Source organism: Centrocercus urophasianus, unplaced genomic scaffold (genome assembly GCF_019232065.1).
Source record: "Centrocercus urophasianus isolate 14NV4802_14NV808 unplaced genomic scaffold, USGS_Curo_1.0 seq_10, whole genome shotgun sequence".
Classification (NCBI taxonomy): domain Eukaryota; kingdom Metazoa; phylum Chordata; class Aves; order Galliformes; family Phasianidae; genus Centrocercus; species Centrocercus urophasianus.
Window position 1 is genome coordinate 53007221 of NW_024884142.1, and position 15831 is coordinate 53023051.

At 41.3% G+C, this 15831-nt stretch overlaps 1 protein-coding gene across 8 annotated transcripts in view; it reads right to left on the reverse strand.

The window, feature by feature from the left end:
* ARID1B (AT-rich interaction domain 1B) overlaps window positions 1-15831 on the reverse strand; it is a 288228-nt gene that overhangs the window by 45111 nt on the left and 227286 nt on the right. For all 8 annotated transcript variants that reach the window (XM_042815785.1, XM_042815791.1, XM_042815750.1 and 5 more), the window contains one exon: window positions 15058-15385. In XM_042815785.1, coding sequence (XP_042671719.1) covers window positions 15058-15385 — 328 coding nt within the window. The remainder of the gene's footprint in view (window positions 1-15057; window positions 15386-15831) is intronic.

The window sequence follows — 15831 nt, forward strand, 5'->3', positions numbered from 1 at the left end:
TCAGTTTAAACACCACACTTAAGCATACATGTTTCTTCTTTCTGCTCTACTGTTACAAGTACATCTCCAAGTATTCTGCAAACGGAAGAGATTAAAAATGGGAAAGGGAGGAATCTGATTACTACTCTGTTGAGAATGTACTAATTTACAGCACTTGCATAATGTCAGAGCCAGTTGATATGCTCGAGGAAAGGCCTACCACCCAGGGAGACCCAGAAAGGCTAGAGGAATGTGCTGATGGGAACCTCATGAAATTCAACGACAGGTACACCATGCAGGGAAGAGTGAGCCCCCTGCAGCTGTGTGGCTAGCGCTTGATTGAGTGGAGCAGCTTTGCTGAAAAGGCTCTAGGGGTGCTGGCAAACCAGGAGCTGAGCAGGAGCCAGCCGCACGCCCTGGCAGCAAAGAGAACAAACAACATCTTGGGCTGTGTGACCTGGAGATTTAAACAGAACCAGAGATTGAGCAAAATGATCATCTCCTTTAGTCAGCATTCATCAGATGGCATCTAGGGTATCACGTCCTGTTTAGGACCCCCAGTAAGGGAAAGAACAATAAACTGGAGTAACGTTCACAGAGAGTCCTTAGGAAGGCTGTAGTACTTGCTCTGGAGGGGCTAAGCTACCAGGGCTGGTTCAGCCTGAAGAAGACGCAGCTCTGGAAGACGTAAGAGCAGTTCCCCAGCACCTACAAGAAGGTCAGCAAGAAGACAGAGCTGCGTTCTTCACAGTGAGGCAGGGTGGGAAGACACAAGACAACAGACAATAGTTAAAATATGAGAAGAGAGGACTGGAAATAAGGAAGCCATTTTTTCCAATGAAAACAATGATTTGACAGGGTCTCTCCGTTCTTAGATGTTTTCAAGACCCAAATGGATAAAGCACTGAACTCTCAGGTGAGCCTGCAGTGAAGAAAAGGTCAGAACGGAGATGTACTGAAGTCCGTTCCAGCATGAATGACCCTGTGATCCTAAACTACACCTTCGCTGTGCTGTTGATGGTCTGATATATACTATCAGGTCCAAAATAAAACTGGTCAAATTCAAAACATTCCCTTTTAAGAAGGTCATGCTCTGCACTTTTGTTTTCCTTCGTCTGCAATCTACACAAAGCTTAATTTGCACTTAATCTCTTTTCTCTGTAAAATAAGTAGCAGCAGATCTAATTGTGTCTTCTGAGCTAATGCAGAAGTCCACATATTTGAAAAGAGGGGATGACATGCAAGATCTGGTCATCATTAAAAAGCAGAACAAAGAAATAATGAGAAAAAAGAGCACTGACAGTACAAAGAAGCACACAAGTGATCACAGCTGCTAAGCAGTGTCTCCTATATGGAGATGTCTTTCTTTAATTGGATCTGAAGTCACCAGTAGGTTACTGGGCTGTCTATGACTGCTACAAAGAAGTCACTCTGCAGCACTGAGACCTCACGTTATGTACTTGCTGGTATGTGATTTAGGTCCCCCTCAGAGCTGCCATCTGATGGAAAGTTTTTATTGCTGTCTTCCTCAGATTTGAACAGACAATTGATTACATGAAATTCAGAGGTGAGTCCACTATAGTTGTGGACAACAATGAAAGTGGGCTAAGCTTCTCAGAAGAAGAAATGAAGACACAACTTTTTACATGGAAACACATCTAAGCCCAAGCTTTTGCTGTGAGCAGAGGGATCAAGTCCTCTGACTTAATGTAAATTTTCTGGCATGAATTAGGATCTCTGCACTCTCCTCTCAATCTAGACCTGTAAGACTGGAGCAAAGCACTTCACTCAGTCAGAAAAACTGATCCAGTTCCTGAAACGAGCCCTGAGGCAGCCAGAACATGGGATGTCAAGCACTAAGACCTGCAGTGTACAGCTGAAGGCTTAAGAAGCGGAGGGTCTAGGTGGGCTGGAGGTGAGGAGTTTGGGACAGAGAAGATGGAAATAGAGTAGGTGGAAAAAGAAGAACAAACCACAAGGATTGGGAGTATTGTTATGAGGTGCTGAAAGGGTGTTAACGGAGGGGAGGGTGGTGGATGCATCAGAGGAAGAAGAAATGGAATCATAGAAGGAGGAACATTCTCTGACAGAGAACTGTTATTCCCAGAGCAAATGCAGGCCCTCCAGCAGATGTAGGACCTCTCAGACAGGTCTGCCCTGCTTCAGGCAGGACAGGAGGGGTTCAGAGGGGAATCTCAAAAGCAGGGTGCTATGACATGTGCCTTCCTGCAGCTCCACAGCTCAGGTCCCCAGCACGGCAAGACCGAGGCTGGCAGCATGTGACAGTGAGGTGACAGCGAAAGAAAGGTGCTGGAGGAACATGGGAGCCAGAATTGCCTCTGCAGCCATGGGGGTTGGAAAGATATGGCTGTGGTCTCTGTGAAGCTGACAGTGCTCTGGCAACAGGGAATGGCTGGAGAAAATGGGGATGGGTGGTTCTTGTCCCAGCCTCTATGATGGGCAGGCAGGGGACAACACCAGGCAGATCTGCAGGTGTGAGCTCAGGTCAGGAAGAACTGTCTCCAAGTCACACATATCCTGGTAGCCACAAGCTTGCCTGGCCGCTGGAGCGACTGGATGGTGGAGGAAATTAAAAAAAGGTCCACAACATGAGCTCATGGAAGTTTGCCATTCTCACTCCAGGTCTTTAACCTACATCAGTTTTGCAGCAAACACACTGTCTCTGGGGAGCAATTTGTGTAAACATTTTAAAAGGAACTTTTTTTTTTTTTTTTTAATGCTGACATGCTGCTAAGGTGGCTACCTGATTGCAAACTGTGAAAATGACTGTTAGCCTGCACTTACAAATCACAGCACACTGACCAAACTGCCCTGTGCTTATCTGTGCCAGGTATGCAGCATGACAGCATTTCCTCTCTCTTTTAAATGTCAGACTATGATTTGGGGGGTTGTTATTTAAACACACTGACCTGCACAATAACCAGAAGTACTTCATTTAAATCTGTCTTGAGCTGGGACTAGCCTTAAAGCACTTATAATCTGTCATACTTTGACACCAAACGGATTATTATAATGAGAGTAATTCAGGAGTGAGACCGGCAAATGCCTTTTCCCTGGAGAATTCACACATAAACATGTGCATGCAGATACATATGCTCTTTTGTTATGGGTTTTCCTTAGTGATATAACACCACGAGCTTCCCTGGAGAAATTGTTTCTGTCATCAGGGGACATGGGAGAACTGGAGGAGGGAGAAGAAAGCAAGGGAAAGTACACAGTAACATCACTTGTTTTGCTCTGATGGGAAATTCATCAGTGAGTCATCGCTGTTAGCAAAGGCCAGTACACACAAAATCCAAATACTGGCTCGAAAAACTATAAAAAGGCATTAAAGGCAATTCCCATGCAAATAACACAAATTCAAAATCACTATGTATGAAATCAAAGTATCTCTCTCACATGTTAGCTGCTGCTATAGATGTGCTAACCGGAATTTCCATTTCCTTCCTTTGTTGGGCAGGGAAGCTCACCATCACAGTAACAAGTTTTAGACAAGCAACCACGGTGATGTGGCAGGTGTTAGCTCTGCCATGAAGGCTTTGATGAAATTCATTTTTCAGAAGGAGAAAGAGAATGTTTCGCCTATGTGTGTGCATGTATGACAAGAGAGGCCAAGGCTCTGCAATGCACACGACGCTGAAAAAAAAACATGAAACAAAAATGAAAAATCATCCAGATTTGCAGTCTGTGTGTGTGTCTGCTGACATTCAACACACAGATTAAGCACCGGACTGTTCTGTGCATCAACCAGGCCTAAGAGGCAATGCTAAAATGGGGAATCATTTTCTAGCATCATTATTACATGATAGTGCACATCACCTTGCAATCCACTGCAATCTGACCAAGTACACTGCCTGTTCTGTTAGTCTGGCTGATCTAAAGATTATTATATGGCATACTTTTTGGGAAGAATAACAGAGATTGCTTTTCTAAATATACTCATTTTTCTTCTGATTACGTAAATACTTCTGCCTTTAGCATCATCATCATTACATATACCTTACTAAAAAACTACCAAGGAGAAGGGGAAACTAAAAAAAAATTGGTCCAATCGGACCTGCTCAGCCCCCTAGAAAAGCAGGCACAAAGCCTTATGCTATTATCATGACGTTAAACATTTCTGCAATGTAAACTTATGCCTGACACCAAACATGGGAAGAGGAACACCAGAGGCATATGTAATTCATGAATGCTGGTGCTAATGCAAGATGGCCACGCAACATCTGTACTGCTGAATGCAGGTTGAAACCATAATAAATGTCTCTATCCTATTTTATAGATAACAAAAACTGAGGAAGAAATCCAAGATTAGTAGTGATCTTCAAAATAAGGCAAAAAGAATAATAAAACAGTTGAATACAAGGAGGAAAACAGCACAAGCCTGCAAAAATAAACTCGTAACTTCATTCAGCAGGTCAAGGAATGTGATCCTCTCCCTCTGCTCTACACTGGTGAGGCTACATTTAGACTCCTGTGCCCAGTTCTGGGCTCCCCAGTTCAAAAAAAACCAGGAATCTCCTAGAAGGAGCCCACTGGAGGGCCACAAGGATGATAAAGGGTCTGGAGCATCTCCCATATGAGGAAAGGATGAGAAACCTGAGTCTGTTCAACCTGGGGAGGAGAAGACTGAGTAGGGATCTGATAAATGAATATAAATATTTACAGGGAGGTGGGAGGCAAATGGATGAGGCCAGGCTCTTCTCGGTGGTGTGTAGCTACAGGACAAACTTGAAATAGGAAGTTCTGTAATAATATGTGGAGGAACTTCTTTACAGTAAGAGTGACAGAGCACAGGAACAGGTTCCCGGAGAGGTTGTGGAGTCTCCTTCTGTGGAGACATTCAAGACCTGTCTGTCTGTGCAACCTTTTGCAGGGAACCTGCTTTAGTAGGGGGGCTGGATTTGATGATCTCTTGAAGTCCCTTCCAACCCCTGCAATTCTGTGATCCTGTGATATGATCCCATACCCCATATTGTTGTGTGCCTGAAAGTCACGAAGGATATTAAGTGAAATGCTGCAGTATTCTTTTTTTTTTTTTTTTTAATTTAATTTTTAATGTAACAACTATTCCCCTTTATTTTATAAAGCTCCTTCTGCATTAATTAAAATCTTGGTGGTCCAAATTTCACAGTGACCACAGCACTTGGTCACTAGTCTTTAAACCCAGAGGGATTACCTGAAATGCCCTTATTAAACAGTATTCTTACAATTGCAGCCAGACCTTCACACTTGAATTTATTTGTATAAGAACAAATTAAGTCCTCTGTAGTCACTGCAACCTGTGCTAGATAAATGCAATATAATCCTGTGTGACAGAAAACACAGGACTACTGCAAAGCGGGCCAAGTGAAATGGCTTGTAATCCCGCTGAAGCGCTGCCCTTAGTGACCCCTGCCTACCTGCCTGACAATGCAGATTTAAACAGTGGCTCTCAGGGCAGCAGCTGGCATGCTGTCCCCATCAGATAGAATATCTCAGCACTAAAAGGAGACCTGTTTCTGAGTCCAAGAGGAGTGTGTGCTGGGTAAAAGAGGGATGTGTACAGCAAGCAAAAGCATGCATGAGCTGGGTTTCTAGAAAAAAAAAATAATAATAATAGTCCTGTACAACATAATGCAGCCAAGATCAATGAGAGCACTGCAAAGGGTGCTTTAGCCCTGTGTGACTTGATACCAAAGTTAGGAATGACTCATATGACTCTCTCACTATGTACCTTCTATTTTTGTGCACGTTATAAATAGCTTTATTAAAAAGTCGGAAGGCCCTATGAACTCTCTCCCAGAATGATGACTTGAAAGTGGGTAAGTATGTTCCCAGTACACTCATAGCCCAGAGGTCACCAAAGTGTGGTGCTAAAAAGCTGCAGGAAGCTAGGGACACAGTGTGTATCTCATCGCTCCAATTTCCTTGGGCGTGGCCTGACTCCAGTGCTCCCTGCTCTTTCATCTGGGGATGCAATTCTCTCGCTGCCTCTCACCTCCCTCCTTGCAATGCTCAGTCACACTCTCGCACTGCTTTTGAGCACCACTCAGCTCCACTGAGCTCACTGTGCTGGCAATCAGCTGAAAATCTAATAAAATCCTGATCATTTCATGGCAGCTCCTCAATGTATCTTTTCATAGTAAATGTCATCTGGCTGACAGCATGCTGAACGCAACTGTGCATGTGCAGCAGCATGGAGAGGAAGTTCTCCAAAGGGATTTCCCAGCAGACACATTTTCACTTACCTATCTTTGCCCAATAGCCTGGAGCTATTACATGTTTATCAATATTATTACTACCACTATTACCGTCAGTCTCGGCATTTTGGCACTCCAGACAGTTTCACAGCAGCAGAGTGGTGCATATGTCAGTATAGTTTCAGCTGGCTCTTTTCTTCATTTTTGGCTCAGGAGATGCCTGAAACTTACCGTGACAACTGCAACAGGTATTTAATTAATGTGTTAGAGGCAGCGGCGGCTCTCATTAGAAAAAAAAACACCACCACCCTACTGCTGTTACTGTTTAAAATGACTCTTACAATGTTACTTGTACGGCCAGTTAGAACAGATGCTCCATTTTGAGCTCCATTACTATAGTTAAGGGCTCTTTCGATTCACATTTCCCCACGCAACACTGCTAAAAATTATTTAATTTTCTCTCAACCATCACCATTGTAAAAAGCTTAAAACTGCTCTAAAACCCGAAATCTGCCTAACATTTTTTATGTCTCTCACTTTCACAAAAATCCAAGTCTGTTCAGTCACAGTCTTGTACTTGCACAATATACGCGCCAAATCACACACGGCGGTCGTGGCACTGGTTTTCTTCATGAATCCCATTAAACAGATGGCTATTCTCCTGTTTTCTTCTGACTACTTCAGCAATTTAAACTAGAAGATCTTCTGGCAAATAGACAAAAGTGAAAATCTGGCTTTTTAACCTTAAATATTTCTTGCCAGACTAAAACGAGCACTCAATCTAAAATCCTCCTTTGTTCTTTATTTTTGTATTGAAAAAAACATCAATACACCTTAAAGATCACATTTTGAAGTTCAGAATTCCTATGTAGCATCTGATTCTAAGGCAGAATGTTAATGAATACAGCACAATTTTGTTACAAAATACTTCTTCTACAGCTCTCCTAGATAACCAAATAAAGCCAAAAACAATCATGACACAATAATAATCAAATTAGAATAGGCTTTAGATGACGAAAAATTCTGTGATTCTGAAAATCAGCCCTCCTTCCCAATACACTTCCACAAACTAATTGTTACTTTCCAAGGGAGGAAAGGAGTAGGACTTGAGGTCTCTGGTTAATCTCTAATGGCATGAACAGCATTCAGCAGTCCACTTGATTGATGAGTAACCAAAAAAGAAAAAAAACATATCCCCAAATCACTGGTTGCCTGCATGAGCTCTGCAGCATGGTGACATCCAGGGCTCCAAAATGATGGATTTACCTTTTAGTGAAACAAAATTCCAGATAAAAACATATTTCTCTCAGTCTCCCACAAGAAATGGCTTTGGTGAGCTCAGCATGTAAAGATTCTTCCTATCCTTACAGAATTTTATCAGCAATTTTGAGCTGATCCACAAAATGCATCTCCATTAAAAAAAAACATAATAGTGAAAGAGTGGTTTTCAGCTCTCCCTTTAATACAGCAAGTGCATACAAGCTAAGTTACACTTCACTCCTCCTAATACATTTCAAAAAAAATCCAAATATGGGTCTGCTCTAAAAAGTAAAACCTGAGGAAAAGAAGTCCCCCCCCCCCTTTTTTTTTTAAAAAAAAAAAAAGAACAAATGAAAAAACCAGCTTGACACAAATGACTATTTCTCATTATGAGGGAAGAGGCATGGGACCTTTTGAAGAAAAAACGTCAATACTGGTTAATAACCCCATTAGAAATTACAATTAAAGGAATCGCTGATATTTGGACTTTAACCTCTCAGATCTCACTAACTTGGCATAGGAAGAAAATATTCCACTGGTTGCAGAAATGTAGCCAGCTTCAGGTGGTGTGAGCGCAGCAGCTCCTCAGAGCTCATAGCATCACCATGCAGTCACTTTGGCCAAGAAGCAATACTGCTTCGTCCAGCTGAAACTATACAGAGCCTTATTTTTTTATTTTTTTTTTTAATTTGCAGGCCACAATGGAGTTTCACCAACTGAAATTCAAAAAGCACTACCAGAAAGCAAGGTGGGGCTCATTTCATTGCAATCTGTCAGGATCCCTAAAAGAAATCACAGCTCTTTGGAAGAGTGAGGTGTTGGGGAGAAATAACCCATGTTTTGAGACTTAAGAATTGGCAATGGGCTGAATTTGGACAGGAGTGATTCCTTCTCGGTAACTGTATACAGAATGTTAAATAAAAGACTGGGCAGAAAGAGCCTTTCTGCTACTGGCCTATTTCAAAGGCAACAGATAACGCACCCCAGCATTGGCTCCAATTATGCCTCCTAGTCCTAATCTTAGCCTTGTTTACTTTGGGGATTTCACAGTTGGCAGCCCTTCATCTAGAAGTAGCCTGCTTTGAATAAGCAACGAGACCTGAATGAGTACTTAACCTTCCTGCACTCCACTGCACTTCCCAGCAGAGAACAGCACCTCAGAGTTTAAGGGAAGGAGAGAAAACAATAGAAAATATATGCTCTCTCCAGGGATTAAAGACACGAAGTTTTACAGTAGCACTTGAAGTCTTCCTGCTACTTAGCCACAGCTTTTTAAAATCACAATTAGAATTTTAAACTCAAAGTATCAAGATCAAAAAGGCTAGACTGGAAAATGCTGCATAGGAGTTGACAGGATCTAGGATGTAAAATACCTGGAAGAGTTTGGTGTTTTATTTATATTATTATTCTTTTTAAAAAATTTATTCACAATTTCTGCCTCATTCTTTTTCCTTCTGACATTTTAATGCACCATGTCCATTACTATATTTCCTCACCAGTACCTTCTAGTCCATCAGAAGTGCTGCATTACCCTGCTGTTGGAGAATATAATACAGAAAAAGTGCTTTGCTGGCACCAGCAACACGGAGTATGAATTATACATACATAGCAGTAGAGAAACGCTGAGGGAAGGTTAGTCTATATATGCGCACAAGTGTGAATGCGCATATTTACACGCACAGGCTAAAAAGAAGACATAAAATATATGTTTTGTCTCATTTATGCTAATTTTAAACGTTTCTCAGTACAACAGAAATCTTCTAATATCACCGTAGCTGTTTCAGATCAGTCTGGGGACAGCATGCAAACTAATCCATATTCTTTTGAGTTCAAAACGACGAGGCTGTAGTAGCTACTCTCACTGAACTGAACATGTACTGGGAACCAGTCATTCACCAGCAAATGTAGACACTATGGGCTCAACTATCCATTAACAGTGGACAAAACAGTGTACCTTTTCACTGGAGAAAAAATATTTGTAACTTAATATACTTCATCTGTATATTTACCTCTAACTTAAATATTTTAAGATATCATTTTATAAAAAGATGGATGTAAAACCTATTCATACACAGCTGCACACACACCTTGTAAGTAAGCCCCAAATACCTCTTCCCTTGCTATGTGAGCTCTCTACACACCATATCTAGTACGATCCTAAAGCTTTTGTTCTTCCTGAATTCGGGAGAATAGCTCAAGTCAGAGTCAGTCCTGTGGCTCTGGAAGCCTTAAAGTAGCAGACTCCCCAGGCCTCTACATTCCTAAGGATTTGTCTGGGAAAGCAACAGGTGAGCTAAAAATCTGAGAATTATGAATTTTGCTTCCTTCCAGCTACCCTGAAACTTCGGAGTTTTTGTGTTTAAGAATCACAGAAAGCACACACATGTACGTGTCACGCCTATGATTACCCACCCCTTTGCAACCCACTTTGCTCACATTATGCTGAAACAACTGCTGAGCAGTTGAGACAGAGCCACATTTTAAAGTGCCGAAAAATACGTCAAAGCAATGCTACACTGTACATTACTACAGAAACTGAACACCATTTCCCAGGTGGCACAGGGAGCAGCAAACAATCATGTAAATATGTACCTTAGATTTAGCAGCTTGGAGACCAGGATCTAAAATGGCCAGAGATTGCAACTATCTAAGCTGGGTCCCAATTCCTCAGTTTAATAAACTATTCTGTCTAAATTGTATCCTCTAAAATCAATGAAATTGAATTCTAAATTCAATCTTTAAAAAAAAAATTGCTTTAATTTACAAAATTGGAATATGCAATCCCAAGAAGCATATTAAGGCAGGGTACACTGAGTTCACAGGCACTGCATTCAAAGAGTCCCATCTCCAACTGCTTAGAAAACATGCTCTGAATGAACTCCTTGCTGGTGAGAGATAGTGAAAATGATAGTGACAAGCATACAGCTCCAAAAACGTCTATTGACTTCAAGTGTCAACCTAATCATTCTCTGAGGTCTGCACTGTTGTAGTAAAAGCAAAAGCTTGCAGACAGTGAACACAAAGTCCCCAAAAGTTTCAAGATGGACATACTGAGGAACTCAAAACTGACTAGAATTTTGTGAAGATATAGACTAATTTTGTTGCCTTTCACATCCCCATTAGCAGAGAAAATGCTATCTTGTTTGCTTAAAATTGCTTACTTTTACAGAAGACCCGCTGTGTTGCAGATCTGTACATACAAAAATACTTATCTATCACTATAAATACATCTATTGTTGTAAGAACTATAATGTGCTAACAGACGGTATTTTGATACCATCTAGACTTCAGAGATCTCCACTGAGCTGTAACGTCCACCAGCAGAACCAGCCCTGGTACCCTGGGCAGTGCTCACATAAGCTAACAAAAGTCACTCCTCCAAGTTCAGTGGATACAGTCCTTATCAGTAAACGGATGTATTGTGACTAAGACAGATACAATAAGAAAAACACTATCCTGCAGCTCTTCTAGACTGCCTTCTTGTAAATGAGAATTTAAACACAGTGTATTAGTTATTTTGCTTTCCTAATATAAAATGTTAGCCAGACTAAGCATACATCTTTGTGATGCCACAGATACTACTGGTTCAACAAAGAGATTTCTGAAAGACTTCTCATTCTTTTAGCCTGTTAAGTGAAATCTCATTTGGAAATGCTGCCCTGTGTATATTAGTACATTGTAAGATTTTAGGTTACAGGAAAAGTATTCTGTAGCTGTAGGAAGTAATCCAAGCTTAACGTAGAACTGATCTCCTGATGAGGTCAAAGGCTAACTCAGATGGTGTAAACCTACTATCTTCCACAGCCACTGCTTCTATTTTCATGTTTTTATCTTTCCTAATTTAATTGGTGGCAGCCTGCAGAGAATGATACCCTAGGTATAACCAGTTGACACACATTTTGATCATTTAGCCCTGGTTAAATGACAGTGATTTTCAGCCCCAGTGAAAGCGATTTCGTTCTGATGCATGCCATTTAAATTCATTCTACACAGCTACTTAATGTGGCTTGGCAATGCAGAGGCAAAACAGCTTTCTGTGTCTACATGAGAATCCTGTGCTGGTAAAGGATAGATTTGTGGATGAGCAGCTGAAGATAAACTACTTTCCTTTATTGATACTTGGCTACTGATTCAACAACTTGACCCTGAAGGGGATCACAACCATCTTGTACAGAAATACTGCTGTGTAACCATGACTCAAACACAACCATTTCGTCTTCCCTTCAAGTGTACACAGAGGGGTGTGTTTTATGGTAGTAACACCCCAACAGTTTGTGAACTTCAAAGCTGAATCTTATCAACTTATCAACTTAGGAATAAAAAGGTCGGATGCTATTAATGTGTTTTGGCATATAAAAGAAGACATCTTTCCATTAAGAGAAAATAGTATGGTGTAAGTCTTCTCCCATTTCACTGACTTTTGCTTTTTAAACCAAAGAGCCAGTAGACTTCTGTTCTAATTTTTTGTTTTGCTTTTCACTTTATCATGTACACATACCTGAATAATGTTATTAATGAAAAAAATGTGACACAAACAAAAGCAGCTATAAAACACTGGTGATTAAAACTTGTTGATAACTATGAAGGCAGCAGTAGGTTGGATATTAGACATTTCCTAGGGAAGCAGTAACTGAAGTAACATGATGACGGTCAAGTCCATGAAAACCAAATCTCAGTTGAACCTAGACTAGGTCATAAGCAAGCAATAGGCCACTACAGTTATATTTTCCTAGTCATTTAACTCATAATACTGCTACAGATACAACAGTGGGAAGGACACTGCTGAACAAAAAAGTAGCTATGTTTCAGGGAATTTTTTGGACTGAATACTTGGTGCTTCTTAAAATCCTTCTAGTGACTAACAAATATTTCAAACACAAGTATGCTCAATTACAGCATAATAAAACTTCTCTGAAAATCCCATTAAGAAATCCCGTAATCACTTCGGCAGTAAATCACCAGTCAGAAAGGCATCACACTTTGGGGGAGTGGATCACTGAGGCCCCAGTGACAACAGCAGGAAGAAGTCAGAAGAATGACATCGTGCAGTACAGCTGTGAGGAGAAAACATCAACAACAAGGGGAGAGAGATGTTGGATGGAGGGGGGGATGAGGAGAGAAGGACACCCCATTCTTTCTCAGTGACAAGCTTCTTCATTTCCTTCTCAGGCAAGAAATAAAGACAAATGCTGAAAACTACATACAACATGTGAATAAGTGAATTTAGTAAAAAGAAAACGAAAAATGAAAATCCCTTCTATAACGCAAGTATCTGTGAATCACACGATTTTTATCTTTCTTCAGCTGACAGACTGCATGCTCATAAATACTAAAAACATTGCCAGGGTCACGAAGCAAGTCCAGTTTACATGACCTGTAAACATGAGCCTGTACTGGTCAGGCTGGTGCCTCAAGGGAATTTGAGCATAGCCAATGTTGGCATGCTGTGAAAAAAACATGGGGCATCTGCCAGCCCCAGACTGGCTGGGGTAAGCCAGGAACTTAATGTATGGTGGCCTAAAGCAGAACAAAAAACATCCTCTTCAGATTTGCTCTGTATCAGAAATACGAACTGCTGTCAAGTACATTCCTTCCATAAACAATGGAAGGAGGACTTGCAGGAACAGCTGAAAGCCTTTATTGCTTTCTCCCCTGCATTTGACTAGAGATCAAGGGGAAAACAGTGTACTTGTGGCATTAGAGGGGCTTCACGAAATTTGCAGTTTACTAATAACCCTTTTGCCAGTATTTGCAATAGATATTTGATGACTGCAGTCCATTAACAAGTGCTAGATCACTGGAACGGGCATTATGTGATGACATGGCTCTGAAATGGTGCACTTTTGCCCACACAAAGCTAGAATCCAAAAGTATCTTTACAAAACTGACTTGAAATGAAGATGTGAGATAGGTGTGGTGATCTCTTAATTTAGTTTTTGATCAAACAACACACACTATGCTCAGTGTAAGCTGAATCACAACTGAACACCTTACACCAAGAACAAACCAAGTCTTGTAAAGATGTGTCCTTTTCCTCATTATGTGATTACACATCTAAACCTGCAGCTAAAGCAATGGCCCATTTATTCCTTCCAGCCTGACCTATCAGTTTGCAGCCTAACAGGCAGTCCAGAAACAGAGTTCTGTAAACTCGACTAGACAGATTCACTGAAAGCCAACAAACTAGAGATAACTTTTGCTTCACAGGTATCTACAGGCACAGTGTCGGTTTTAAGGGAGTGTGATGCTTACTGAAGAAGAATACGAGGCATGCTAAATTTACTGTTAGCGCTTCAGAAGTTTCCTATTGCTTATCAGTGGAAGCCACCTGCCTTCCAAACTTATAAACAAGAAAGCAACAGAGAGAGGGATGCATTCACTTCCTATTTTTATTTCTATACTGTGTCCTGGAATCTCATAAACTCTTGTGTCCAGGAACAATGGCCTTGATTGATAAATCACATAGAATACTTTGAGTCGGAAGGGACCTTTAAGATCATCTAGTTCCAACCCCCTGCTATTTGGCAACCAGACCAGGTTGCTCAAAGCCCCATCTAGCCTGACCTTGAATGCTTCCAGGCAGGGGGAACCCACAACCTCTCTGGGCAACCTGTTCCAGTGTCTTACCACCCTCACAGTAAATAATTTCTTCCAAATATCTAGTCTAAATCTGCCTCTATTATTTTAAAACCATTTCCCTTCATCCTGTTGCTACTTCCAAAATTATAAAGAACCTTATAAAAAGTCCCTCCCCAGCTTTCCTGTAGGCTCCCTATACCTGTATCCATATAAGTGCATGTGTACACATAAATAAATGCAAGATGCTCAGTATACACACATGGACTTGTTTACCAGAACAATGGAACCAGCTCTGTGTAATCTCAAATGTAATCGAACTTCTCTCAACAGGAAAAAAAGAAAAAGAAAAAGAAAAAAAAAAAAAAGATAATAAATACACCAGGAATTATTTAATTCCAGTGAAATGCGGAAATTACTTCATCTGAAAAATTTCCCAGGAAATATGATCTCACAAGTATTCAGTATTCAGTCATCTTAAGAATAGCCATGAACAGAAAAATGCCATTGCCAAAATCCACGCACAAGTGGCAACACGGAGCTTATGCTGTGAGAAGGGGAGACAAGAAGCCAGACAGTGGCTCCCCTCTCTGTAAGTCTAAAAGTACAGGTTCTCTTTTATGGATGCATAAGTGGCAGTGACCAAATCCAGATAACTACAGAGGACATGCTGACCTCTTCCTGCCATAGATCAAACACAAATACACAGCTCATCGGTTTCAGGTTGTATACAACTTGTTTTCAGCTCCTAATGTCACCACAACCTTGTGGGTTTTCTTTAAGTCTACTGTGCCAAGAATCAACATGAAAGTAGTTGTCATCTTCATTGTCACAGCTGTTTTTTGACAAATTCAACTGCACAATAGTATGCTTTCCCCTTGCATTTAAAGAAAAGTATTCCTCCCATACACCTACTTCTCCTAGAGATGGGCACAGACAAAACATCTTTAAATGCATATGCATGCCCTTCTACAGCAGTAACTTCAGAAATGGTGAGAAAAATGTTGCCATTCATTTCAGCTCCTTTCACCTGGTTGCATACCTGCTCTGAGCGGAGTTTGCAGCAGCCTGCATCACTGCAGCAGCCGCCTCCTGTGCCTTACGGTTCACAGTTGGCATGGGTGGGCCCATCCCGGGGCCTCCCTGCTGAGACATGCCAGGAGAGTTGGGGGTCATACTGCTCATGTTTCCAGGAAATGGTCTGCTCTGCATCCCAGTTGATGGCATCCGTCCGAGGGGCATGGTACCACAGGGCTGGCTTGGCCCCTGTCCATGCATCTGGCTGTTGGCATTTATACCCATGCCGGGTCCAGGGCCACTGTAGCTTGTGTTGGGCACACCACTGTATGTTGGTGGTCTGGAGTAGTTTCCTGAACAAAATGATAAAAAGTACAGAGAACAGCATTAAATTTTTGAGCAACTATTTCTGTTTAGGGAGTTAGTAGCTGTAAAAGTTACACACATGAATTGAAGTGAACCATACAGTACAGCTTTTTCACTGTGAGGACAAGCACACAATGGAAGAGGCAACCCAAAGAGGTTGTTCAGACTTCCTCCTTGATGGTTTTCAAGAGCAGGATAAAGCCTGAGTAACCTGCTCTGGTCTTATGCCTGACCCTAATTTAAATAAAAGGTTGGCCTAGAAAATCTGAGCACCCTTTCAATCTGAATTATCCCATGACCTGACTTTCACGTACCCTGAAGCATTTTCTGCCTAATAATGTCATGGGATAACAGCAAATACAGAAAACCACAGCCTCCAGAGGTTTAACAACACAGCACACAGTAAAAAATGCTTTGTGCAGCAGAGATGTGT